A 25578-nucleotide genomic window follows, 5' to 3' on the forward strand; every position below is an offset into this window, starting at 1 on the left:
TTTTTCTGAAAGGGCATCCTTCATTTAGGTCTCCTCTCCCCTCTTGTTGGGTCCATGTAAGATGACCTGTACCAACCTGCAGTGCCATGCAGGAATCTCCCCTTGCACCGAAACTCAACACCTCAGCAGCTCAGCTCCGCTCTGGGCCCAGGCCTCTATGGCACCGAGTCTGCAGGCTTTCTGGATGTAACTCAAGCCACACAAGTCACCGTTTTCTTGTTTGAATGTTATCTGACAAGCTGAATATCCACTTTGACTGTTGTATGTCAATAAAGAGGATGACACCTGTCATAAAACAGGTGTGAAGCCGTGGTTTGATCTGAACTATGACGTGATCACATGAGTCAAAAAAAAAAAGTCCCGTCTGGAGTACAAGGTTGCCTGGAGGTGAATAAACAACACTGACAAAGCTTGAGGCTGTGGAGCTCGTATAAATAGTCCTCATATGACACGATTTGCATTTAAAGATAGCCACTAACCATCAGCGAGGTTAACAAACGAGCGACTGTGTGCGCGCTCACCAATATGTACAACCATAAATGTGGGTTTGGATGTGTGTCCCTGTGCTTTTTTTTTTTTTTTCAGAACTGTGGATGTCAGCATTCCCGATGCAGGAAACACAATGGAGCCAGAACAAAGAGACATGAGCCGCGGACTTAGCGCACCAGATAGATCTGCAGCAGGCCTGAATGCCTCTGGTGGCAGCACAGCTTGTAAAGTAAAGAGATGCAACTTTTAAGTTTATGTGATTGTGCTTTGCATCTCCTACTGGAGAGAAATGTGGAGTGAACAAACAAATGAGGAGTAGATTAAACACGTCATAGAGCAGGAAGGTTGAAGTCAGTCCCTCATACAATCATACAAAATGTTGGCAATGTAAGTTTCTGCAAAGCAAGCATATGAGGAAACTTAATCTGTGCTTATGCTCCGGTTAGGATTTAGGCAACAGAACCACTTAGCAAGGATAAACAGAAGAAAAAGACAAGATAATGTTTTGGATAAAAAAAAGCCTGTCGGTCTCCACAAACACAGATGGAAATGTCCCTCCTTCTCAAAAATATCAGTTTTGCTTCCACAAACACAACAAGGAAAACGTCCCAGCTTTCACGCAAAGAATTTACATTTTCTGTCACCACAAACACGGCTGGAAATTTTCCCGACTTTTCATCAAAAATGTCCGTCCTTTGTCACCACATACACGCTGAAAACTGTACAGATTATTTGTAAAAACATCCATTTAGTATGAGCACAAACACGGCTGGGAATTGTCCCCAGGTCTCCCTAAAAAATATGCAGTTTCACACATAAACTGAAAGAAATCAGAAAATGTGGAATGTTTTTTCTTAAAAAAATGATTCCTCAGTTATCAACACTGACAACTAACTAATTAATTGACTAATTGTTGCAGCTCCAGCGCACAACTTGTCTTTAGATCTGCCCTTTAGTTTATCAGACCCACCCAAAGCATAATCTAAAGGTCACGTCTGCGGACCTTGTCAGCGGGAACACGTACTGCAGGTCCGGAATGACCCTGCTGCAGAGAGCCTTAATGAGCTGAACCATAATATTCAGTGATCCCCGATAAGAGACAACAAGCTCCACGTCTGCTGATCTGTGTATCTGTGTATCCGTGCTCTCGCAGCACGTGTACATGTGCCTTGAAACAAAAACAGTCCGGCAGCCGGAACTGGACCACTCACCTCCCTGTCCAAACCCGCAGGGCGCGAGCCACATGCGTCCCCCAGTCTCACTGACGCCACGCTCCTTTATGTTTTCTCTGGCAGAACACAAGAATGAGTCGAGGGTGGGCCACGCTTGTGTAAAGAGCAGGAGTCATGTGATGAGCGTGAGGATTGTCGATTGGGGGACAGAATGGCATCGAGGCTCAGCAGGGATCACTGCCTTCTAATCCAGCAACACTAGTTGACACTAGCTCAGAAATAATGCCAGTGGATGAGCACACAGGAGCCGGTCTACTCAGACAGGAACATAACGCTGTGCAGAGGGTTAAAGGAGAAGTTCATACTAAAATGAAAATTGGTCACCTTTAAGTCAACCGAATGCTGCTGGGAAGTCTGAAGTAGATGGGGGACTTGTAAAATAACCATAATCTGAGTCCCCAGAAGTCCAGATTGATTTGAAAAGACATTATTTTACACCCTTGAGGTCGAGCTTCAGTCCCCACTTCTGACGGGGTGCACGCTAATGCTTTTAGCTTAGCTTATGTTCATTGTGTAGCGCAGACAGGTTAGATAACAGGAGGACCTCGGTGTTCTGCTGCAGCAGCACAGTAAACCAGATTAGAAGACTGGCCAAGAATAAGCCTCCGACCAATTACACCTGTCCTGACCAGGCTACCTGCACTAAAGCCCCCCATGGAGCACCACTATTCAAGGGCAAATTCTTAAAGGCCTTTCCTTCATACGTCTCCTTAATATGACAGCAAAAGAGCATACGTGGCAGTATATGTATATCATGAATATAGACTCATTTACATGCATCATCGAGGACTAGGACAGAGATGTTTGAAACTGACATGAGCAGCTGCAGTCAGCGTTATGTCTGCTTGATCTCTACATTGAAGGGCTGCAGGGCCGAGAGGAGGAACAGCTTTTTCCTCATGCAACCATAATCCACTTGTTAGCTCCCAGCAGATTGTAGCACATTAACAGTCACTCTGAAGGCAGTTCTGACATTACACAATCGGGAACACTGAAGTCAATTTAGGGTTGTTTTCATCATCACTTAATTGGGAGAGTAATGTTATAATCCAATAATGTGAAATGTCCAAAAATATGGTGGGAATGCTGATCACAACTTCCCAAAACCCAAAGTCAAGTCAACAAATTGTTGCTTTTGTCCAACCAATGATGCCAAACCCAAAGCCTTATCAGAGGCTGGAACTGGAAAATGTTTGACATTCTAAACTGGGAGTTTATCAGTTATCAAAATAGTTGGCAGTTGCTTTCATTTCACTCGACCAATCGATTAATCATTGCAGCTAAAATATTCATCCAGAACGTCTAACAGCGAATATTTCAAGATGGAGATGCATAAATCAATCAATCAATCAATCAATAAATAATCCAATTCTATTTTTCTAGGTGTACACACATACACACACACACACACACACACACACACACACACACACACACACACACAAATAGACACCTAGGAATACTAAGAGTAACATTCTTTGTCAAATGTAAGATATTAAAAATAAAGGTTGGTGGAGTTTCATTCGTGCGTAATTCGCGCGTAAAATGTGCGTAAAACACGAGCTGGCAACACGGAAACTGCCAAATCGTCCCTGCCTTCAGCTGATGATCGGACAAAACTACATAAAAACCTTTCAGAAACAAGCCTCACAGAACAACTGATCATTGTCACGCTGAACGCACAGCCCGAACTTCAGCTTGACAGACAGAACAAACAGCAACAGTAGCGACTGGATGATATTCGTTATAAAAGACACTGAGTAGAGAATGAAGTGTACTCACATGCAGTGCGCGCCGTGTGATGTGGGCATGTGTTGTGCCGCTGCTACTCCACAGACCGGCCGGTCCCTCCCCACGGACTGTCGCTCCAAATGTAGTCACAGTCGCAGCTGCGGAGCGCTCTCCGTATTAAGGGGCCAGAGTATTAATAGACGGTCGAACCGTGGGACGCCCCCTTCGCTCTGTCCAGGCAGCGGCAGAGAGACGCTGCAGCCGCGCTCACCGGAGAACAAGAGCTTCAAGAGGACCAGGTTCACTCAACGTCACCTGGTTATTCTGCAGCGCTGAAGTACATCACATCAGACCTCAACGTGTAGTTTACTTTACTTTGTAACTGAACCTGATTATTCCACGCATGCTTCTCAGAAACCTGCCGCCTACATTATCCACAATACAATTCAGCCACTGAGCGACATCAATTTATCAGATACATGAAACTGCCTCTGGAACCACAAAAGGCATTCTAGTTATGTAAAAGAAATAACTGTATTTTTGTTTATTATGTAAATGTTTGAATCTGTTGAACAGATTAAAAACATGGCTTCACAATTACAACAATTACTGTTCTGCCTTCAGAGTGGCTGAGTTTTGTGTAGATGGAATCCAGCTGACCTGAAACCATCATGAGTCGGGCATTAGATATTATCACATAAGTATATGATTGCACCTTTATTATAAAGTCTAACCAAGCAAACAATTAATCTATAAATACTTTTAAATGTTGATGTTTGTCTTTTATTCACTCAGAAGTCTGCCTGTTTAGTTTCATCTCTAAAAAATGAATCGTTAAAAAACTATTTTCTACCAAACATGTTGTGTCCTTAATGTATATTTTAGGTTTTAGGTTTTAGTTTTTGGGGTCCCAGTGACAATATAAAGGATCCATTAAGCTGCTTGTTCTTCCTCAGCTGGTACAGCACTGCCCCCTTCTGTTCTGACTCTTCAGCTGAGAGGAAAAGGGTGTTTCTGCGTTGTGTGGCTGCTGCACAGGAAACATTAAAAGAACACTGACTTTACTCAACAGATCTAGTCTACCTGAGAGGACCGTTAATGTTATCGACGGCGTTTGAATTCAAGCACAGAGATGACACAGACGGACAGTTATTTATAGAAATGCTTCTTGAATGAACAGTGAAATATCTTGTACAATCTGTCAATACGAACAACCGTCTGCTCCAGTGATCACAACATAAATATCTTCGCAGACTTAACAAAAATAAAAGAGATCCTCCAGTGTACAAAAGTTTAGAACACACAAAAAGAAAAGCTTGGTTGAAAAAATGTAAACCGACTCATCAACTTGAAGGTGCAACAACAACAGAGAGGTACAACATTTGGTACTATTAACAACATGCTTGTACTCAAATTGTCAAATTTAACTCATCCATTTGTCAGATTTTGGAAATTTATCACCAAATATGTCACTGTGTGAGGGATTTTGAGCCACGTTGTACAAGTCATGTAGAACGTGTTTATTAACGTATTTACTGATGTTTAACCTGACCACTGCTTCTCATGATACGGGGTGTACGGTGGATTTAAGACGAGTTAGAAGGGCAGAGAGAAGAGTCGAGAACGGCGTTTCCTCTTGCACTCGTCGTTCGGTTGAAATCTTCAGTGCTTCATGAAGAAAGGATGAACCAGGGCTTTGGCGGCTGAGATGCGACTGCTCGGTCTGAATGCCAGACATTGCTGCAGGTGAAGAGATGTCACACCCTGACAAACATCTCAAGACCAAACATCTACTTGTAACTCTATAACAGAAAGACAGGAGCTGTGCAAGTGTGGTGACGAAGACAGACGAGACTGCTGACTGTGAAACAGACCGGAAGTTACCTAAAATGCTAATGCTTACAGCAGTTCTGATAATATATATAATACAGCTTTGACAATGAAGCATGTTCAAACGCTGATTTTATATAATTAGGAAATGAGATTATCCGAGGAGCACATGAACACAACATATCATCATCTGTTCTGTGAACTCTGCCTGGATCACGCCCGTGTTCCGCCTCCAAGCTTGAGAGCAAATAAAAGAAATGACTGTTCAACTGTCAAATTTCTGCGAATTTCTGTGATTATATCAGCATTACTCTGAATGTATGCTTAAACCGCACAAAGTCAGCCTCTCTTTGAGTGTATGGTTGTGTGATGTGTGATGTGCTCACAGAGAGGAGGTCGTTCTCGTCTGGGCCGAGGTTGAGCAGCAGCTTTTTGCAGGAGCCTTTTGTTCCCCAGCTGAGTGAGTATGAGATGGGGCTGTCCTCAGGCCAGTCCTCCTCACTGGGCAAACCGATCCCCCTAAAAAAAAAAACCAAACGGGCGAAGCAGAGAACTGAGCTGAAAACAGCTGTGTCTGCCAGTTTTCATACAATAACAAGAGTATTTTCATTATGTTTTATACCTGCAACAAGGATATTTCAGAATGCTTTCTGTCATTCTGTTGTCTTTACAGTGACATCATGATCTCCCACAACTGTCATTATTACTTTTATTTTTAAAACTATAAATATTAATTAACTATTAATAGTAAAAATAGTAATCTCACTTGTAAATGAAATATTGATCTCAAATGTGACTTCCTGATTAGACAAAGTACAAACACCAGTAAGTCCTCCCAGCACTGCTTGTTCTTCACTATAATGACTCCTGAATTCACCAAGATAAAAGGCTTCAAAGCATTGATGCAACATAAATTACAAATAACACTCACTCAAAGATTTTCTGCAGCTGCTGCACCTCTGTGTATCCTCGGAACAGCGGTCTGCAGGAGAACAAACACCATGAAGCTATTTTGACAACCGCAGAGTGTGTTTTAACCTCCAATATTAAACTCTCCAGAGTCACATATCTCCTCCAGCCAGACGCAGACTGAGCTCTCCTCACCTCAAGAGGAAGAGCTCGGCGAAGATGCAGCCGGCGCTCCACATGTCCACTGAGGACATGTAAACAGAGTTGAGCAGCACCTCAGGAGCTCTGTACCACAGCGTCACCACCTGAGCAGACAGAGGGAGGTCACACAGCCAGAGGAGAGGGAGGAAGAACAAAAGAGAATTGTTTTACCACGCCAAAAAGCAGACAGAACAAAATGTTATTGTATTTATAGCAAAACAACCGCCTCCACATCTTTTCCCTGAACAAGGTTTGTGTGCTGCCTCACTTACACCAGGAGTCAGAGCGATGTTGAAGGTGTAGATGCGACCCAGTCCAAAGTCTGCGATCTTGACTTCTCCACGGCTGCTGACCAGGATGTTCTCTGGTTTTAGGTCACGGTGCAGCACCATGTTCGTGTGCAGGAAGTCCAGTCCTCGCAGCAGCTGCTGCATCACATCCTGCACACACAGAGGCAGCAGCATCACAGTGCTTACTATTATTTGTTTTACAAATATAGCTCTGCATTCATGGAGGTTTTCAATTTTCAGGCTGAATATTTATGATTGGACGCAGCGATCGGGTGCTGGAAAGCCCTACAGTGCTTTTGTTTTGGCAAAAGCTGAGTTGAGTTCGTACCTTAATACAGTCACGACTCAGTCCAGGAGCAGTAACCTTGGACAGGTAGGTGGACAAGTCCTGGTCGATGTATTCCAGCACCAGAGTGAGGTCCAAGCTCCGGCCGTCCGGTACTGCAGACGCGTCCAACAGCCTGGACATGAAAGTCAGCACCAGATTAGAAAACACAAGGAATCAACAACTAAATATGTGCGGCTCTGTTTTTTGTGCCTGACTATTTTAATTTAGCTACAGAGACGAGACATGTAAGTCTTAAAATAATTGTCCCTGGGGCGACACCATCCCTCCAATCCCCCTGCTACACTGTAACACTCCTGAGGTTCATACTTGTGCTTCACTACATTTTATAGGGAAACATTGTATATTGTACCACACTTATAAATGTATATAAAAATAGAAATGCGTACAAGAAAAAGGACAGTAAATAGATTGAAGATGACAATAACAGCAATAAAAGACAGTCAGGAAAATAGAATAAAGGGACATCCCAAGAGAGGAACTACATACAGATAAACAGTCTAAGGGCTGTAAATTTATTTTACAGCTACTTAAGCATTTTATTGTTTATAATATTTTTTTTTATAGTTTCTATATTTGCTCTTGTATTTTAATTGCATTTGTATTTGAATGTGCCTGCAGCAATGAATAATTAATAAAGTTATTTATCTATCTATATCTAAAAGGAATTAAATCAGAATCAGAACTGTTTTTCTGTAAAGTAACTTTTTACATATGAATAATCTGTAGGTGCATAACAACAAACAAAATTATTATCATTGTTACGATATAATAAAAATATAGAAAAACAGAAACACACGGACCCAAATATAAATTATAATAAAATATAATATGAACAATATTTTAAATAAATGTTAGACTGTGCAGATTCATGCAGGGGTGCAACATTTGTGACATTTAAAAGATGGAAAAACACAAAAATTCAAAGTGCTAAAATCTTTAAAAGTGTATATAGTTACTTGAGTAAATGTACTTAGTTACACAGACGTACTTGATGACGTTGGGGTGGTTGAAGAACATCATCCTCCGCAGCAGCGCCACCTCGCGGATCATGGCGGCGGGGATCCCGCTCTCTGACGTGTCGACGTGGACGTTGAATTTCTTCACCGCCAGGAGGCGCCGTTTCCCGCCCGCCTCTCTGGCCTTGTACACTTTGCCGTACGAGCCTTTTCCTACTTCTGCCAGCAGCTCGTAGCACAACGGTTCACTGCAGACGTCCATGGTGGTCTTTCAAAGACGCAATTCAACACAAATTAAAGCGCATTTTCCAGATAAACTTCTGTTTTAATAATGACAACGATTAAAAATGTGTTTTTTTTTCCTCTTTGTGTAACTCAGATTAAGCTAGCTAACATGTAAATTGAGGTTTGCAGGTTAGCTAGCATGAATTTATCACCTGTCACAGACCAGCAGCTGTATAAACAATCATTTGAAGCACTGAACAAGCAGAATTTCGGTGTTTAAAGTGCAATATATGTTGTTTTTTCACTTTACCTCAGACTGCAGAGAGTTTCCCCCCCTCCATAGTCCATCCGCAGCAAAATGTGGCATAGCTGCAGCCAGCTAGCATCAAGGTTGTGAGACAATCACACCCCCTTTTTTTCGCCAACTAATCAGAAAGCTCACATTTGACACTTCCAGCACATGCTGCGTCCATGTGCAGGAAGTGTGACAAGTCCAGTGCTTATAAACAACCTAAATACACAAATAACACATTGCATATGTTTTCCATTTTGACAAAATATTAGCAGAGTTTTGTAAATAATGGAGCCTGTTTACACATTTCAAGCAACATCAATAGAAAATAGACAATATTTAGATTGCTGTCTTTAGATTCACTACTAGCTATTAGAGAAATAGGTGGAGAAACATCAGCTAACACAGAGAAATATAAATACTTAAAAAAAAAATCAACACACAAAAAGACAAAATTGCGGCCACTTCATCACTAGTACCCTTTATTATCAAAAAAAGGGAGCAACCTTTGTTACAAACTGCACACCACACAGGCACAGAGTTACACAAAAAAGGCATTTTGGAATGACATAGCACACAAGCTGCATGATGAGTTTCAACATGGTGAACGGTTTATATAAAAGCATCTGCGAACAGTTGAGGTCATAATTTGTTTTGATTAGTGCCGGCTGACTGTTGAAAACTCAACAGCATCGTGACTCAGAAGTAGGACATCCCACGTCTTACATTACTCATAAAACTGAGGTATTACCATTACTATTAGTGCATATTTTAAAAGTACAGAGGCGAAGGTAAACGCTTAGAGCGGTGTGAATGCATTCTGCGACCTGCATCTATTTACTGTTTCGTGTGTAGTGTGAAAGAGAAGTTTCCTCATTGGGATTAAAATATCAGGCCTTTCGTTTGATGAAGTCTGTGTGTCATTGTTGAGATGATAGTAGTGATTAATTACAGTATATAACTGTCACTCAGCTGAATGTTGCCATGCATTTACTCTCCCTTTAGTTTTGCATTAACATAGTTAGTTTTCTTTGCCAGGGCAATGGCGTCCAAATGCAGGTTGCGATTGAGAAGGACCGAGCCGCAGGTGAGAGCTCCGGCGAGAGCGCCAGCGAAGCCGCACAGGAACACGTCCTGACCTGCAACAGACAAACACAGAGTTTAGATCCTGTAAAGGCTCCTCGTGAATTATAGGTGACAACTACAGAACACACTGACCCGTCAGATAGAGGTTCTTCAGTGGAGTCTGAGGTCTCACTGTGGCGTGGAGTTCGGGGTTGAAGCGGGCGATGCCGTGATCCGCTCCGTAGATTTCCCCTTTAGGTGCTCCGATGTAATGTGTGTTTGTGATGGGGGTTCCAGCGTCAATGAACTCAATCTGCACACACACACAAACAACGACAGGCACGTGAATATACAGATTTTTATCAACCAGGGAATCTACCTTGGTTTCAGTCTTCTGTATCACCGGCTGCATCTGTTCAGAAATTTAAAATATGAATGAAGGGTAACAAAACATCTAGTTGAACGAGACTGTCATGACCTAAATCTACTGCGATCAATCCATTACTGAACAAGACAAACAAATCCTCTAATGGACCTCCAAACATCAACATCCATACGAAGAGTAAAAGCTCTCTGCAGCTCTGATTTAAAGTCATGTTAAGCTTTTTTTGTGGGCGCACCATATGGAAGAAGCCCTTTAATCTGATTCAGTTTGGTGTTAATAAAAGAGGAGATATGGGTACAAAGGTCATACATTTTCCTACATTTTTATGTGAATTTTTAATTCATGTTCTTCAACTTACAGAAGGTTAAAGAGAACAACAGACAGATTCAAAAACGTTACCTTGTCTCTGGTTACTTTCGGGAAGACATCCATAACAACCTCCAGAATATTGTCAATGAAAGCCTGTTTGAGCTCTTTGTATTCTGCCCCTCTGTTGTTCACTTTGTCATCTTTCCACTCCTCAAACCACTCGTAGTTGGCGAAGCTGACCAGACTCATGGTGGACTTGCCTGGTGTGGAAAGAAAAACAAGACGATATGTCATTCTGAGTCTTGCCTGGCTTTACTGCACACGCCGCGTCACATCACGAGCTTCTGTACCTGGTGATCTTTCCTCCCAGGTCGGATCTTTAGCTGACGGGGAGCCGACGAACAGGAGAGGTACGCTTTTAGCAGAATCTTCCCTCTTTCCGTTCATGTACTTCTCAACCCTGCGAAAGAAAATTCACAGACATCAAATAGCAAGAAGCTTTCCAAAGTGGAGAACAGCTGTAGGCACGGTTATTTTTCAGATGCAATATTACAGAAGTTGTTTTTCTCATAATGGGGTTATTTATCTCACCATCGCTAGACAGCAAGATAATCAATTACAATATCGTTACATCTATCACTGAACATAATTAACCATAATCCAAAATGCTCATATCAAATCACAAGGGCTCCAACGAGAGGGAAAAAAAAAAAAGGAAACAAACTGGTGAGTGGATGTCATGGTCAACGTCCATGTTACTATTTGAGAAATCAGCCGTTTGTTATCACAAGGAAACAAACTTTGTTATCTTGAGATGACAAAATACTTCACTTGTTATTTCAAGTTAACTGCGTCAAATTAAAATTAAAAAATGTGCACGTATGGCCGTCTTTGGAGAGAGGACCGTCTATTGGTGCAGACTTTTATGATAATTCTCATTTTCAGATTAGTCTGTCAGGGTTAAGTGGCCAGAACTCCAACAACAGATAAAGACGGACATTATAAAACTAAATAAAAAGGGTTTTGTTTGGCCAGGTTTAAAATGTACACTGTAACAGAGCAACAGATACAAGATGCAGGACGACTCACAGATCATCGAAATTGTTCTCGGTGAAGATGTAGTAGTTGTTGGCTCCCAGGCCCAGCTCCTCCTTCGTCCCGTTCAGACCCACAAAGATGCTCAGGCCGCCTGCGCCGTTCTTCATCATACTCAGCTGCTTCTGGATAGCTGCACGCGACAGGAGCATCAGATCGTCAGAGAAAATCAACAAGTAGACTGGGAGCACGTTTTTGCCCTCAGTTGATTAAAGAGGCCGATTAGTGAGCCGTCATTTCTTCCCAATTTCCTCTTGAGCAGAACTGATTAGTCACTGTGTCAGCGGAAAGAGGATTAATCAGCAACTACTTAAATAGCTAAACTCATTCATCAAGGAAAAACGCTGCTGCACAAACTGCTGCCTTTCTTGGTTTTTAATCATCTGTTTTTGTTATTGTGGGGATGTTGATTGAGCCTTAACTGAATGAATAAATAAAGATTTTAAAAATGACCAAAAATGTGCTTCTTATTCTTTACCCGGCATGGCCTGGAGGTCTTTGGGCAGCAGCTTCTGGTAGGTGTTGAAGATTCCGGCGTTCGAGATGACAATAGGGGCACGGACCTGTATTTCCTCTTGCCCTTTCATGACACTCACACCTGAAACCATAAAATCAAACAAACTCACTGAATCTCCCCCGCACAGGAGCTGAACCACGTGTTGAGAAAAACGGGGGAAATCAAACCCACCGTAAGCCTCGTTGGCGTCGTTGAACAAGATGCGGTGGACCGGGGCTCGGACTAGAACGGCACCGCCCGCCTTCTCGATGATGGGGATCATGTGATAAGCAATTTCACTGGCGCCGCCTTTCGGGTACCAGGCACCATTCAGGTAGTGAGTGACCAGCAGGCTGTGCATGGCAAAACTGGCATCATTTGGCGCGTTACCTGCAGATCAGAGACGGAAACTGTGAGCGCAGTGCTGAAGAAATAAAACCGACAACACCAGCGGAACAATGGCTTGATCCTACCATAGGTGCCAAAGATGTAGGTGAGCACGGCCCTCAGGTCCTTGTTCTCCGTCAGCCCATTGACCACTTCTGTCAGGCTGCAGGGCGCCATTTGGAAGAAGAAGGACAGACGTTTGGCGAGGCCGATGTAGACCAGGAACTTGGCCACTGGGGCGGGCAGGAGCTTCAGCAGAGCGAGGAACCAAACACCCCGTCCTACTTTCTGAAGATACAGAGACAGTCGGGATGATAATAAATAATAAATCAGTTGATTAGTTTAGGCAACTTGAGTTTGAGTGAGCATGGCAAAGCTGAGCAATGACATTTAATCATGGACCATTACTAATACATATGCTACATATGGTGTGTTTTAAGAGAAGAAACAAACAAAAAAATAACCCATAAAAACACTTGATCTTTTGCTCTTGGCCCTTTTTCCTTTATTCTGTTTGTCTGCTTGTTTTTGTTTTATTCCTGCAGCTGCATCTGTAAGCTCATTTCTTCCCAGCTTCTTAACAGCAGTTTTAAAGAAACAAACAATAAACTGAGAGAAATGAAAAAGGTTGCACTTAACTGACCTCACAAAGATAAACAGACAGTGACATTTCTTTATCTATATGTCAAAGCAAAACGCTGTTGCAACTTGATAAAATTATGTAATATGTCAGCTAATTGGAGGCCTTGCCAGTTTCTCCAACCTTTGGTTTACCGACCCTTGAACCGAATCAGTGACAACACCACCAGACGTCTGGATGGTGAAGCGTCTCTGTGCTAAAGTACAGTTTATAAACACACAGTTCACTGGAGGAGAGGGCAATTTGCACGAACAGAAATGATTCGCTAAATTATCACTGAAAAAAAGATTATTATTTCATATTATTTTGTCCTGATACTTTAAACCACCCAATCACAAAAATACCCCACCTTGACCAGCCTCATGTATTCATCGACGGCCTTCTCCTCTCCAGGGAAGCACTTCTTCAGCTCCTCGGGGAAGCGGTTCCTGCCGCTGTAGATGGGATAATGGCGCCGGTTTTCTGGAGGTCCAAGCACTACGTGGTCGAAGGGATTGTCCAGAGGCTCCCACTGCAGCTGCCCGTTGGTTATTTGGTCCAACATGCAGCGGAACGGCTTGTGTGGTAGCAGGTCACCGATGTAGTGGATCCCTGAGGGACGCGTCAGAGTTGCATGTGTGAAGTCAGTGTCTTGCTGTGAAATATTCCCATCTCATCAGTCTAGATCACAAAAAGATGCCCAAACTGACGCACACTGGCACAGTTTTTATATGCCCCAAAGTTTCACGTATCCCTAAAAAGAAACAAGAGCCATCCTTCTCACCGACGTCAAACTCGAAGCCCTTCTCCGTGAACGTGTGGCAGCATCCACCAGCCCGATCGTGCTGCTCCAGAACCAAGACTTTCTTTCCAACTCTGGCCAGCAACACAGCGAGCCCGAGTCCACCGACCCCACTGCCAATGATGATGGCATCCAGGTCTTTGGGTACTTTACTGGCCAGGAAACCTAAAGACAAGGTAACAGCACATTCATACAACACCATGGCAACCATCAGCAACATATTTGAAGAGGTTATTCAGTTCTTGCTTTGTAAATGTGAGAATTGACTTTACAAAAGTGCTGTCCACATAATCTGTGATAGACATTGACATTTTTGACACATATAGCTACTCCAAGGAATTTGTTACCTGCATGAAATAGTCTTTATTCAATACTGATGGCTCTATATGACCTTCACAAGATTATCAGGGAGAATAACTACGCCTGCCATCAGGTCCACGAGCAGACTGGAGGAGCCCGTTTTTACATTTTCCCTGGCAAAGTGACAGTGAATAGAATGTTAACCAGTCACAAAAGAAGCAGGAGGTGATTTTTCTTTGATCAACTTTATTTCTGATGTTGTACTTTGATGTTTTGATGGTGGAAAATCTACCAATTTGTCCGCAGGGGACTCCAAAATATCTTGTTACTTGTCATAGCTTTAAGAATAATGGGTTCAATAAAATAAATCAAAACTAGTAACATTTTCTGGCAACCTTAGGTTACTTGAGGTTGCAAAGAAACCATCACATCCACATTCAACATGACAGTGAGCTTGTAGAGAGTGGTTGCAGCAACAGAAATTTTATTTGATTTACTTTAAGATAAATCTGGATGAGGAAGTGCATGCAATCAGTTAGTTATTACTTTCACTACTAATTTCACTTATTTTAATAGGTTCATTTAGAAGTAGAAGACTATTCAATACAGTGTTTCTCAAAAGTTCTTACAGTTTCTTCTCAAAATTGAGCATTTTTTAAAGGGAATCTGGTGAATTTTTCCACTTTGTTCTTTCTCCAAAGAATTCCCGTTTACTGGATTTGTATAAGTTGACATGTTTACTGTCAATATGCTAAATATTTAAATACATTTGGAGTAAATAGTGAAATCAGTTTAAAAACAGTGTGTTCAAACAGCTCCTGGGAGGTCAGGTTTGGATGCGGAAGTAGACAGGATGCACTTGAAGCAGGAAAAACAGGCTTTAACAGCGATGCCGCGCCAAAAACTCACTTTTTACAGGGATAGAAACATTTTAATGTATTGTATTTAATGCCGAATTTACAACAAGGCACATCGGCTTAAGAGCTTGCTGCAGTCGCTCCGCAAGGTCTGTTAAGTTTCTTCTCACGATCCAACAACTCTTAAAATCTCACAATTTGTAAGGGAGTCTGGTGATATTGCCCCTAGTGACTTCACTTCACCACGCATGACTGTCACGCACAGAGCAGCCCAGTTCTTGCGGAGGAATGCTTCCCTGCATAGTTAAGATCACCGCCATGTCATAAGAAAGCAGGTGACAGGACATGACATGCCACACCGATGCTGTACAAAGTGTAAATTCTTCTGCAGCCATTGTTTACAACGTGTTTAACGCCCTTGTGAGCTCAACTCACCTTGCTTCAGAACTTTATTCTTCTCTTTCCGATCGTGAACCATCTTCTTCAACGGTTCACGAGTGTCCACCTCGAAGGGATTGGGCCCGGAGCCGCTGAAGACATATTTAAATATAAACAGCACGAACCCGACACAAATTATCGCTACACTGAACCACATTTTGTCAGTTTATCGGGCAGGTGGATGCTGGAAGACGACCGCTCCGTCCACTGTCTTCACCTCCCCGGTAGTACCGCCTACGTAACTGAAAGGCGACAACATCAACCAATCAGAGCCTGTCTTTAAAACTTGTCATGCAGTCTCGACCAATCAACGTCAAGTTCAAAGAGCAAGTGACCCCTGGACGAAAATCACGTTTCTGCTGTGTTTCATAACAACAAGTCTATATAATGCTAATTATCATTGCTACAACTGTAAGCATTCAAAATAATCTTTTAATCTATTATAAAAACGTATTTTCTTAAAACAAAAAGTTTAGTTAAGTTGTTTTTTTGTTTGTTTTTTGTTTGTTTTTTTGTTTTTTGTTTTTTACAAATATTATGTTCGGTTTTATTTGTTCATTTTTTTTTTATTATATTCATTTTTATATATTTCAAATTAAGTCCTAAAATGTATCAACCCCAATAGCAACATTATATCTATTTACGTATTATTAAGTTTTGTATACATGAGGTTTATCATTATTATTATAAATTGTAGTAACAGTATTGTATAGCAATACCAGTTTGTTGAGTATTTGTATCTTTGAACAATGTAGTTCAGTTGTATTATATTCCATTTTCTACGTATTTCTATGTATGATTTAAGACATTTCTGTAATGTCTAAATCTCCATACAAGTTTTATTATTTCTTTTGAAAAGTGTTATATAAGTGTATACATAAAGTTGAGTATTTGTATCTTTTTAACTAAAGACATGAGATGTTGCCTGTCTTTCCAAACACCTTGTGGTTTGACAATCTGTAATAACAGAAAATAATAGAAACACTGCAAGGTAAACACCAAGTCTTTGTGAATGAATACATGCAGATTAACCAGAACCAAAAGGCACAAGGTATCACTTAACCCATGACATTAGATAACATTTTCACTGCAGTTAGCATGAAAAACCTTTCTTCACCGTGGTCACAGTCTCTGACTCTTTATGTCAAATGCTCTTTAAAGATGTAGGATGCTAATAATTATTTTTGATTTAATGAACACAGCAGGTAAAGTAGCACAAAGTCAGCTGAAATTAAGAAAACTTATGATCCTATCACCATGGTGGAACTTAACGTGTGCAGTATCGCTTCTCAGTAATCATGTGCACAAGACTTCCCTTCAGAATTAATAAAGTTCTGTTTCATCTTTTCTTAACAATACAATAATCATTTGCATTTGGCCCATTTGACAAAAAACATGCAGAAAAACCTCACAGCAACTTCTAGATTTTATTTTTTTGCTCAAAAAAAAAAAGATCACCTGCATCTTCACAGTCATTTCCCGCATCATACACCATGAGACCCACATCTGTTTGCAAAAAGAACCAACATTGTACATAAGAAACATCATCACCTTTACCATTCACCCTGCACAAGCTAGACTACTTTTTGTGGGCCCAGTTGCAACATCCACCCAGAATCCTCACAACCTCACCTGAACAAAACATTTTATTGAGGTGAAACACTCCAAGAAAATACTCATATTTCATATTATGTTGTCCAATACTATCATGTGTGTTGTCTCCTGAATAAAGCCTATGAAAGCATAATGATGTTACTTCATAATATGACAAACACAAACCCTGATCATGCCCTTTACACAGCAAAGACTAAACATAATATGCTATGCGCATGTAAACATAAAGGCAGATCATTCAGCTTTTGCCATGTGTTTCTTTTATGCATTTTATTTTTTTATGAATATTTAAGACTTTCTGTGTGATTCCCTCAAGCAAAGTCAACTCAATAAGCTCAAAAAGTCTTCAAACATGCTGGCAAAGCACATTCAATCTGATTTCGACCTGAGCCCCTGCAGACCTTTCCAGTAGGGTGGACATTGAAACTGGGGCACAGTTAAATCAAGAGGTGTCATTACAAATCTGATCCCTGCTGATAAATATGTTGTGTCGATGCCGTCAGAATGCCTTCAACCTCCTGTGTGGCAGTCCAACTCAACCACGACTGATGATTCTGATTTTTCTTCTTTTTTTTTTACTCCAACTGAGCTGGTTCATTGTTATTATCAGTCTGTGTTTCAGAGCTTCTTCTGTTAGTGCAGTAAGCTGGAGGAGGAGGAAGAGGGTCATGATAGTTAATACAGATGAGAAGAACTCCAGAAGACAAACAGCATGAACATCTTCTTCAATTAAAGCTGAAACAGCTCCTTAATGACTGGCAGAACAGAGGGTTTGATGAGAAAAATAAAAAAGAAGACAGGGTCAAGCATGACAAGAGAAATCTTAACAGAAGCCCTTATCTGGTGTCCACTTTGGGTATTTATTACCTCACCTTTTTGAGCCTTTTCCTCTTTAAAATATTTTTTGATCATTTTGATTTTTCTTTTTTTCTCTAAAACTGAATGATGACATTTATCTTTTAATTGCAAAAAGCACTTATGAATAAAATAAACCAGTAGATTCTAGTCTGTATGTGTTAGGGCATCATCCGCAGTAATGTTTGATTTTATTTACACATGTATGGTACGTTTGTAGGTATGCCAACAGTGAGTGTTTGGTATCCAGTAAACTGTGCCAACTGTTCTTGTGTGTATGTGTGTTTGGTACAATCAAGACAGCTCTCAGATGACATATGTGTTGTTTGGGATGGTAACTACAATGGCTTAAGGTCCATGTGAACGAGGGAGGAGGAAGAGCAGGCAGACTCTCTCTGCCTCCCCGCCTGGCAGCGGTAGTGCAGGTCAAAGTTCAAAAGGTCAAAAAGTAAAAATGGGCGGTGGGTTTTTTTTTTTTCCTTTCCTGGAGCAGGAAGTCATCAATCCATCCATCAGGTGGTCAGTGCGATGGTGCGGTCTCTCCTGGCTTGTTGGTGACACTTGTTAATGGCGTAAAGGGGATGTCACTGCAGCACCAACCCAACCTGAGGCAGACAGATAAAAAGAAGGCATTAGGAGTGCAGTCATATTTTGAAACTTGAAACATGCTACAAAGAATTCAAATTCATAATTTACATATATACACACAGGGTTCATGCAGCTTTTCAAGAGTGAAATTCTAGCGGTTTCAAGTCACGTTGTGCAACAACTCGATTAAACATTGCCTCCCTTGCTGATTGGCTCCAGATACACTAGTTGGTTATACCCTTTTTTCTTATTTATTTACACATTGTCATCACATAACATCAACATAAACTGCACATTTTGGTGGCATTTGAAGTAGGTTGTGGTAAATGAAGACTACTGTGGTAAGAACTGCTCAGTTCTGACTAATTGTTGACAATTTGTAAGAGTTGCCTTACTTTTACATTTCAATTAGAAAGTCAAGGAAAATAGTTGTTAGGAAATATAATTTCTACTCTCAAGGTAAATAAATTAAAATGTTCCAGACTCTCCAAGCCTTTATTGACACATGTAAATTGTTGCTATGAATGCAACTATGAAAAAATGTCTTTACACCCACTTCGTCGTTTTGTTTATTTTACCATCATTTCATACTAACTTTAACTGTATGTTTTGTCAAGCTCCACTCTGCCTCTGACAAGACTGTTTAATTTCACATGTTGGTGTTGATGAAAATGTTTATAACATAAGGAGTTTCAGCAGCTGCAGTGAGCAGAAGTCACAGTGTTTGCTACAGCCTTCTGTAGCTCAATCTGTCAAAACACTGTCCCACTTTTGAGTCGAACATCTCCTGAAGGCCTGCAATCTGATACAACATTTTATAACCAAGTATTACCACCAGCAGCAGGGCAGAGAACACTTTTTACCTATAAACTTTTAAGGCCTTTTGAGGAAACTAAATTCAATGCTGGCCTGCAGACAGCCTGAGGTTATGACTATTATCATAAGCAGTCTTAGCAGAAAATGTACCTTTTCTGATCCCATGCTGGGACACTTCCAATTGTACAGATAATACTGTAGATTCCCGTCACCAATGCCGAACTTAAGCTTCTCCAAGAAAGTCTTGTTTTCCATTAGATCCAGTGCATTGAAGACGTCAAACCCTTTCTGGATAAAGAGAAGAAAAAACTCATTAGATCCCTGGGGGAAACATTTCAGAAAACACACACGTGGATTGAAGTGCAACACATACCGATTTGGCCAGGATGAGGGCATCAGACATCAGGTCGAGCAGAGGGGTGGTGGTGTGCACATTGTAGAAAGAGTACGCTGCCTTTAGGCTGCGGTGCACAGGGTGGTTCATTATGGTAGAGGGCAGTGTGTAGAAACTCAGGAAATCAGTCACCTTGCCATCGTTCTGCCAAGGAAACAACCAACATTTTTACTAAGCCTCTCGTGGACGATGGACTAATTTAAAGAATAAACACTGTCTTGTACAAACTACAACTTATACCTCCACTAGGTAAGTGTCGATAATATTCTCCTGGGGCAGCAGCCAGTGTTCTACCTCCTCTGGGGTCATGGCGGGCACCAGGTTGAACTGGCTCAGGTACTCACGGAGCAGACGGTGAACCACCGGCACATCCTTCTTGGTCATTGGTCGCAGACCTGAAGTCTTGGGAGCCTGAAGGAGAGAAGACAGAGGAGGAGATGAATAAAGTCACAGCAGAAAATATTGATTATTTTCATTATTGATTAATCTTCTTATATGTCCATAATCAGTCGAATAATTATTGGTATAATCTACAAAACTGCCCCAAAATTGTGAATAATACTATATACAATTTTCCAGAGTTTACCACAATATCTTCAAATAGCCTTTTTTTCCAACCGATAGTCTAAAAGCAAAATTGCTATCATAAATGACAAAGAGGAGCAGCAAATCCTCACAATCAAGAAGCTGGAAGCCACAAACATTGGATAATTCTGTTTATAAAAATTCATGATTGTTTAATTAACTGTGCACTTTGTAGCATAAAATTTGTTTCCACTGACCTCAGGCAGGCGGTACAATTTCATGGTACGCTGCATAGTCATGTTTCTGCTCAGGTGGGAGAACTTCACCTCGATGAGCTTCCGTGGGTTCAAAGAGCGATGCCAGTACCTGTACAGAGAAACAGAACACAGTCAAAGCAGAACAGAGAAGAGAGTGTGCATACAGTATGTGGAGAGTTACTCCGTCAGACCCACCTGCATGTGCCCACAGGTTTGGGCAGTACCACTCCAGCAGTGTAGACCGCCTGAAAGATACCCTGCAGGTTGACCCGTCTGGTGATTTCTCTGATCAGAACCGGAGCGACTCGCTTGGAGCGAAGCTTCTTGTGGACGCAGAGGAAATTGATCTCAACCATTTTCTTTTCTCTAAAGATCAAGCAAAAAAATCAATTATGTGAATGGCAATAAAATCAACAGTAACTTGATATATATGATAATATTTCAAACTGTTCTCATTAATGTTACATAATTAATCTATTATTTGTTGCACTTTTACCATTTAACCCTAAGAGTCTGAAAACAGAGGAACACAAGTATTTCAGAGTTTCATGTAATCCATTAGAATTCCGTGATTATAAACTTTGTAAAGGTGGTATTCATGACAGTGCTCTTGTGTTATTTTAACATGGATTAACATTATATTGAGGTGTTTCTTAAGTTTTTTTCCTCCATTTAAATACACGAGGGGGTCGGATATTAGAAAGACTTCCAACCTTAATGCTGAAATTATCATTTAATTATTACTCCTATGATTTATAGGCAACTCAGGACTGGATGCATTCATGAGTGAGCAAATTAAACAGTAGACTTAATTATCTTCTTCCATGTAGCATGTGATGGGATTGATTGAATCCATTATATTCTTTCATGCTGCACTGTTCACTTACATGTCGTAGATACGGATGTTAGCAGGAATGGCACTGATGAAGCCAACCAGCTTCTGGTTAGAGTTAACTCTCACCCCACAATGCCACTGGGGCAACCAGCCTGGGGGCCGCAGGGCCCTGAGAGAGAGAGCTCAGTCATTAAATGAAATACTTTCATGTATTGTAATCCCCTAATATTGAATGAAACATTTAAAATTGGGAGAATATCAAATCTGAGAAGAATTACCAGAGCAGGAACTCGGAGGAGTAGTCAAATCGGAACATGTTGTCATCATCTTCAACATAGTTCTCATTGAGAAGCGTGTAAAGCTCCTTGAGCTAGATTTACCACAAAAAACAGGCCTGAATTATACATTTAAGTTATTAATATAACTTTAATATTTTCATTACAACCTTCAAAGACACAGGTGAGTAACATAAAAAATACTTTAAAGAAGACATGATCAGAAAACAGATTGAATAAGTATGTCAAGTTCTTTAAAAAGGCAAACAAACATTAACGAGAATACAGAGACAGTTTCACACAAACAGCTAATGAGAGACAACTTTCTCGTGTATTCCTGCTGTCAGCGTTTGTGTGTTATAGACTCTCTTACCACAGCAGGGTTCCCCAAGTCGAGGGTGTCCCAGCTGAAGCCATGTGGGAGGCTGTAGGGCTCCTCACGAATGTTGTCTTTGTCAGGTTCAATGGAGCCGTGTGATGTCACCGTCTCCCCTGAAGGAAAACGAAACCGTTTCTGACATGAAGCAAAGACACCCATGATACATGACATTCATTGTGTGAGGTCATTTTGAACCCCGGAGCAGAACTGAGAGCACTGACAAAATGTCATACCTAGCTTGGGCACGGGCTGCGTGTCCCAGAACTGGTAACTCCTCCGAGTTGCCTCCTCCATGGTTTTGGCAGGGCCTTGGCCGACAGAGAACAGTTCAATGGCCTTTTGGATCTCCTGTAGTTTATCAGCTGGCAATGAATTCACCTGTTTAGACAGTAAAAACAAACTGTATCTAAACTGAAAAATTCCCTCAAATGAACCATTATTTTCTATCGCAACAGTTCTAGTGTGATTTTAAGAGCCAAGGAAGATGAGAGTTTGAATGATGCAGCTGTAAACATGCAGCGTCTAATCAGCAGAGTGCTGTACAATGAGTTAGCAGTGTACAAATCTCTAAATGCAGCAATCTGCAACATTATTTACAGCCAATTCAGCTATACGGTACTCAGCCATACATGAGCAGAAAATGGAGAGTAGGTGCATTACTATTATTTCCTGTATCATGACTTTTTTTTTTTTTTTTTTTACATCCATGAGCACAACTGCTGTAACTCTAAAATGTGGTAATTCATGCCTTGGCAAGGGGGTCCTGAGCTGCCTCTGGGGCACCAGATTTCTTCTTCTTTTTCTGCTTCTTTTTCTTCTTCTTGGCGCCAGTGTCGTCGCCCAGACCCCTGTCACTAAAACAGGACAGAAATAGAAGGCATCACTATTAGTCTGCTACCCCAGAGGAAAGTCACATCCTGTCAAAATGTCTAATTTTAAATGGCTACCTGGGATATGCTTACAAGAGCCACAATGATCAACACAGGATTATGAAATACTACATGTACACACAGCTGAAGTCGAAGTTATACTCGCTGCTGTTCATTTCCAACATCAATTCATATTTCAGTTAGAAAACAAAATCACTGTCAACTGGAAAAGGTTCACCTAGACTTATCTTGAGAACCAATTCTCAGTAACACTAATAAGCTAGCTGTTTGTTTACTTCAATAGTGTCTAATGTAAGAACTACCACATCAGAACAAGAACATCAGAATAGGTCACAAGAAACTGGTGGGACACATAAAGGTAGAGTACTAGAAACTTATGGACTGTTTCACTCAACTGTATCAAGTGATACAGGAGAAAAAGGATCCATAACATTAAAATTACCACACACAGGTGGTCCTGCCTGTTTGTCAAACACCCCCACTGTCTCATTTAAAACCTGAGGAACCACACACCCCCACCCAGCTATCCCACTGGCCTGAGAGAGACTGCATACTTACAGAGGATAATCTCATTAGTGTCCAAGACAGGAGAGAGGCCAAGCACTGGCCTGTATATGTAACACCAGCACAGATGGTGAATCACATGACCTCTGGGAGAGGAGTGTATGGTATCTACGAGTGTGTGCACATGTATGTCCAAGAGGTCAGTGAGGGACCAGGACAATGGACAACAAAACATTCAATAGTTTGTTCCACAGGCTTCCATTTCAGCCGCGTGGACAGGCTAACAGCCAGAACTATTCTTTGTTTCTGTATGTGTGAGTGTGCAGAGGAGCTTCATGTGTTGCTCGAAAAAAGCATTTACATCAATTCTTGTAATATGGTCCATCACTTTCCCTCTTACAGTAGTGGAGGGAGTCAGGTACACAAATATAACTGTTTTGTTCTTTTTTTCTTTTGAAGTACTGGAGGGCTTTCACCTCTTCAGGCCTCAAAAAAAAAATCCTTGAATGAAATCAACATGAGAGGGAGAGCTCACTCACAGCTCATGACCACAGAGATGAAGGGTTACATGTAGACAGTGATTTCTCTGAAGAGGTCACACGCCACAAAGGATTTGGCACCACTGCCTTACAATAGCACTTTATCTCTCCATTAGGTACCAGATTCAGGAAACGCACTCTGAGTGAGCAGGCAGGACACGCCTTATTATTAGCAGGCTCAGACTCATTTCATGTGTGTCACGGCTTGGTAAACATGAACAGGAGCCATTTCCACGCAAATCAGGATTTCCACCAAAGCCTGCTTGAAGTAGTAGCCACCGAGAGCTAAGCTAATTAAGGATATTTAATATGTCTGTGATTAGTTGGGTAATCAAAAGCCAAGACACATGTCATTAGCATGCTGCATGTCTAACAACATGCCGATTTGGCTGGTTTCACTTTTGGTTAGCCAACTGTCTGCACTGCGATCCATTTACAGACAATAGGGGTTTGACAGCTATGCTATCATGCAAGCTAACTAGCTAAATGTCAACTGGGGTTACCATGAATTGAATCAGTTACAAGCAGCCAACAGCCGCGTGCGAGTAACATAACAAGCTGTCACCTTCATAAAACGATAAGGTTTTTTCGGCAGGTTGTGCAAGTGACAGTAAATTTAGTGTCTGGTTAGATGACTAGCTTTCAAGCGCACTTTGGTTTTTCTGCTCCCATACTACGCCTTGCTAACAGAGCTGATCGGCTCTAAAGTCCGCCCACACGAGGAACAGAACGCGCTCTCAGCCAATCACACCACAGAACCGGCAAGCGGAATGTATTTTCTAGCCAATGAGCTAAGCGCATGTGGACGGGACGACCTCCATCCATGGCTGTCTACCCCGACTACTTCGCCGAGGCTTTAGCCCGCACTAGCTTCGCCAAAGCGTACGGCGACGTGACACATTTCACACCGCTGTGCCGCAAAAGCTCGCCTTCTTACCCGTCGTCGAAGTGGTGCTCTTCATTTTCACAGTCGCTGCAGTGTCCGTGGTCCTCTACATCTTCTTTCTCCGGCATCGGTGCTGTCTCATTCTCATCCGCCATCTTCATTCAGGAAGTGAGGAACCACCGCGTGCCATCGACGGCTTTAAACCTCTGTCGATACTATTGGCTCAGAGCGCCGATGTAACGTCTTCACTGTTGTCGTCTAGCGGCCGCTTCAAACAACATACAATAAGCACATGCTCACAATGGAGGTCTGCGTTAAAGTCTTGACTCACTTCAATGTCTCACAACCCTGATCAAAAAAAAAAAAAAAAAAAAGTTGGAATTTGGCGGATGTCATGTAACTTCTCTCACATGCACATATACATGATGGGAGCCATGTGATCTGCGTCCGGTCAACGGGACACACCGTGTTATCAACACAGTGAAGCTTTTGACAGGAAGCACATGACGATATGCTTGGTATACAATCTAGACTTTACATAAAGTTATTAAAGAAAACTTAACATTTGTATTTTATTATGTTATTATTATGTGTCCTCACAAATGTATAAATTCGGAATTTGTTTGGGACATTGGTGCATATATGCATGTGCATGGATATGCAATAAATTATATGTTATTACAGGGGACCAGACATTAAGCAATTTAGCAACTTAATTTGCATATGTCACAGAATAGATAATCAAGACTCAATGTAATACACGTTTCTCAAACTGGAATGAACCCTGTGCATTGATGTGGCTTTTTGTTGTGTGTTCAATAGTGTTTGGACAACAAAGGATGCATTTTTATTTGTAATTTTCATTTATTTGAATTGTAATTAATAGGGAGGATGCAGTTTAACACAGTCACAAAGAATGTAACTGATGTGCTGCACGCAGAGTTTACAGCTATTGATGATTTTC

At 41.4% G+C, this 25578-nt stretch overlaps 4 protein-coding genes across 15 annotated transcripts in view; all 4 read right to left on the reverse strand.

The window, feature by feature from the left end:
• Positions 1-3822, reverse strand: part of svilc (supervillin c) — a 40559-nt gene extending 36737 nt beyond the window's left edge. For 8 of the 11 annotated variants that reach the window (XM_037089363.1, XM_037089364.1, XM_037089360.1 and 5 more), the window contains exon 1: positions 3504-3822. The gene's annotated coding sequence lies outside the window, so the exon portion shown is untranslated. The remainder of the gene's footprint in view (positions 1-3503) is intronic. The other 3 variants (XM_037089367.1, XM_037089366.1, XM_037089368.1) reach the window with 2 other exon arrangements.
• A 763-nt stretch (positions 3823-4585) lies between these two features.
• cdk21 (cyclin-dependent kinase 21) lies at positions 4586-8682 on the reverse strand. 2 transcript variants are annotated; one of them, XM_037089464.1, is made up of 8 exons: positions 8523-8682; positions 8020-8255; positions 7011-7143; positions 6665-6832; positions 6387-6496; positions 6214-6264; positions 5669-5801; positions 4586-5192 (listed from the first exon to the last, which is right to left on the reverse strand). In XM_037089464.1, the coding sequence occupies exons 1-8, from the start codon at positions 8577-8579 to the stop codon at positions 5115-5117; spliced, it is 966 nt and encodes a 321-aa protein (XP_036945359.1). In that variant the 5' UTR covers positions 8580-8682; the 3' UTR covers positions 4586-5114. The 2 variants fall into 2 exon arrangements, with proteins under 2 accessions (XP_036945359.1, XP_036945360.1); XM_037089465.1 differs by having other exon boundaries at positions 5140-5254.
• A 287-nt stretch (positions 8683-8969) lies between these two features.
• On the reverse strand, positions 8970-15414 carry retsat (retinol saturase (all-trans-retinol 13,14-reductase)). Its single transcript, XM_037089463.1, has 11 exons — positions 15255-15414; positions 13645-13827; positions 13231-13472; positions 12328-12529; positions 12047-12244; positions 11837-11956; positions 11353-11491; positions 10614-10723; positions 10354-10523; positions 9723-9882; positions 8970-9643 (listed from the first exon to the last, which is right to left on the reverse strand). Exons 1-11 carry the CDS (start codon positions 15412-15414, stop codon positions 9495-9497), a joined length of 1833 nt encoding a protein of 610 aa, XP_036945358.1. The 3' UTR covers positions 8970-9494.
• Positions 15415-16665: 1251 nt separating this feature from the next.
• nmt1a (N-myristoyltransferase 1a) lies at positions 16666-24952 on the reverse strand. Its single transcript, XM_037089504.1, has 12 exons — positions 24666-24952; positions 22544-22649; positions 22029-22173; positions 21790-21908; positions 21420-21511; positions 21194-21310; positions 20502-20672; positions 20307-20415; positions 19765-19935; positions 19504-19668; positions 19281-19418; positions 16666-18331 (listed from the first exon to the last, which is right to left on the reverse strand). The coding sequence occupies exons 1-12, from the start codon at positions 24773-24775 to the stop codon at positions 18311-18313; spliced, it is 1464 nt and encodes a 487-aa protein (XP_036945399.1). The 5' UTR covers positions 24776-24952; the 3' UTR covers positions 16666-18310.
• Positions 24953-25578: the final 626 nt, after the last annotated feature.

Source organism: Acanthopagrus latus, chromosome 23, assembly GCF_904848185.1.
Source record: "Acanthopagrus latus isolate v.2019 chromosome 23, fAcaLat1.1, whole genome shotgun sequence".
NCBI classification, from domain to species: Eukaryota; Metazoa; Chordata; class Actinopteri; order Spariformes; family Sparidae; genus Acanthopagrus; species Acanthopagrus latus.

What these genes read in the sequence shown, in the direction of transcription:
- cdk21 (XM_037089464.1), bottom strand. Translation starts at nt 8,579, where the DNA reads ATGCCACATTTTGCTGCGGATGGACTATGGAGGGGGGGAAACTCTCTG. An exon ending in GCCGAGCTCTTCCTCTTGAG is followed by an intron (nt 6,265 to 6,386) that starts GTGAGGAGAGCT and finishes GTTCTCCTGCAG; the next exon opens with ACCGCTGTTCCGAGGATACA. An exon ending in CAGCTGCAGAAAATCTTTGA is followed by an intron (nt 5,802 to 6,213) that starts GTGAGTGTTATT and finishes TTTTTTTTTTAG; the next exon opens with GGGGATCGGTTTGCCCAGTG.
- retsat (XM_037089463.1), bottom strand. Translation starts at nt 15,414, where the DNA reads ATGTGGTTCAGTGTAGCGATAATTTGTGTCGGGTTCGTGCTGTTTATA. An exon ending in GAATAAAGTTCTGAAGCAAG is followed by an intron (nt 13,828 to 15,254) that starts GTGAGTTGAGCT and finishes CCTTGTCTTTAG; the next exon opens with GTTTCCTGGCCAGTAAAGTA. An exon ending in GGGCTTCGAGTTTGACGTCG is followed by an intron (nt 13,473 to 13,644) that starts GTGAGAAGGATG and finishes CGCGTCCCTCAG; the next exon opens with GGATCCACTACATCGGTGAC.
- nmt1a (XM_037089504.1), bottom strand. Translation starts at nt 24,775, where the DNA reads ATGAAGATGGCGGATGAGAATGAGACAGCACCGATGCCGGAGAAAGAA. An exon ending in ACTTGGGGAACCCTGCTGTG is followed by an intron (nt 21,512 to 21,789) that starts GTAAGAGAGTCT and finishes TGGTAAATCTAG; the next exon opens with CTCAAGGAGCTTTACACGCT. An exon ending in AAACCTGTGGGCACATGCAG is followed by an intron (nt 20,416 to 20,501) that starts GTGGGTCTGACG and finishes TTCTCTGTACAG; the next exon opens with GTACTGGCATCGCTCTTTGA.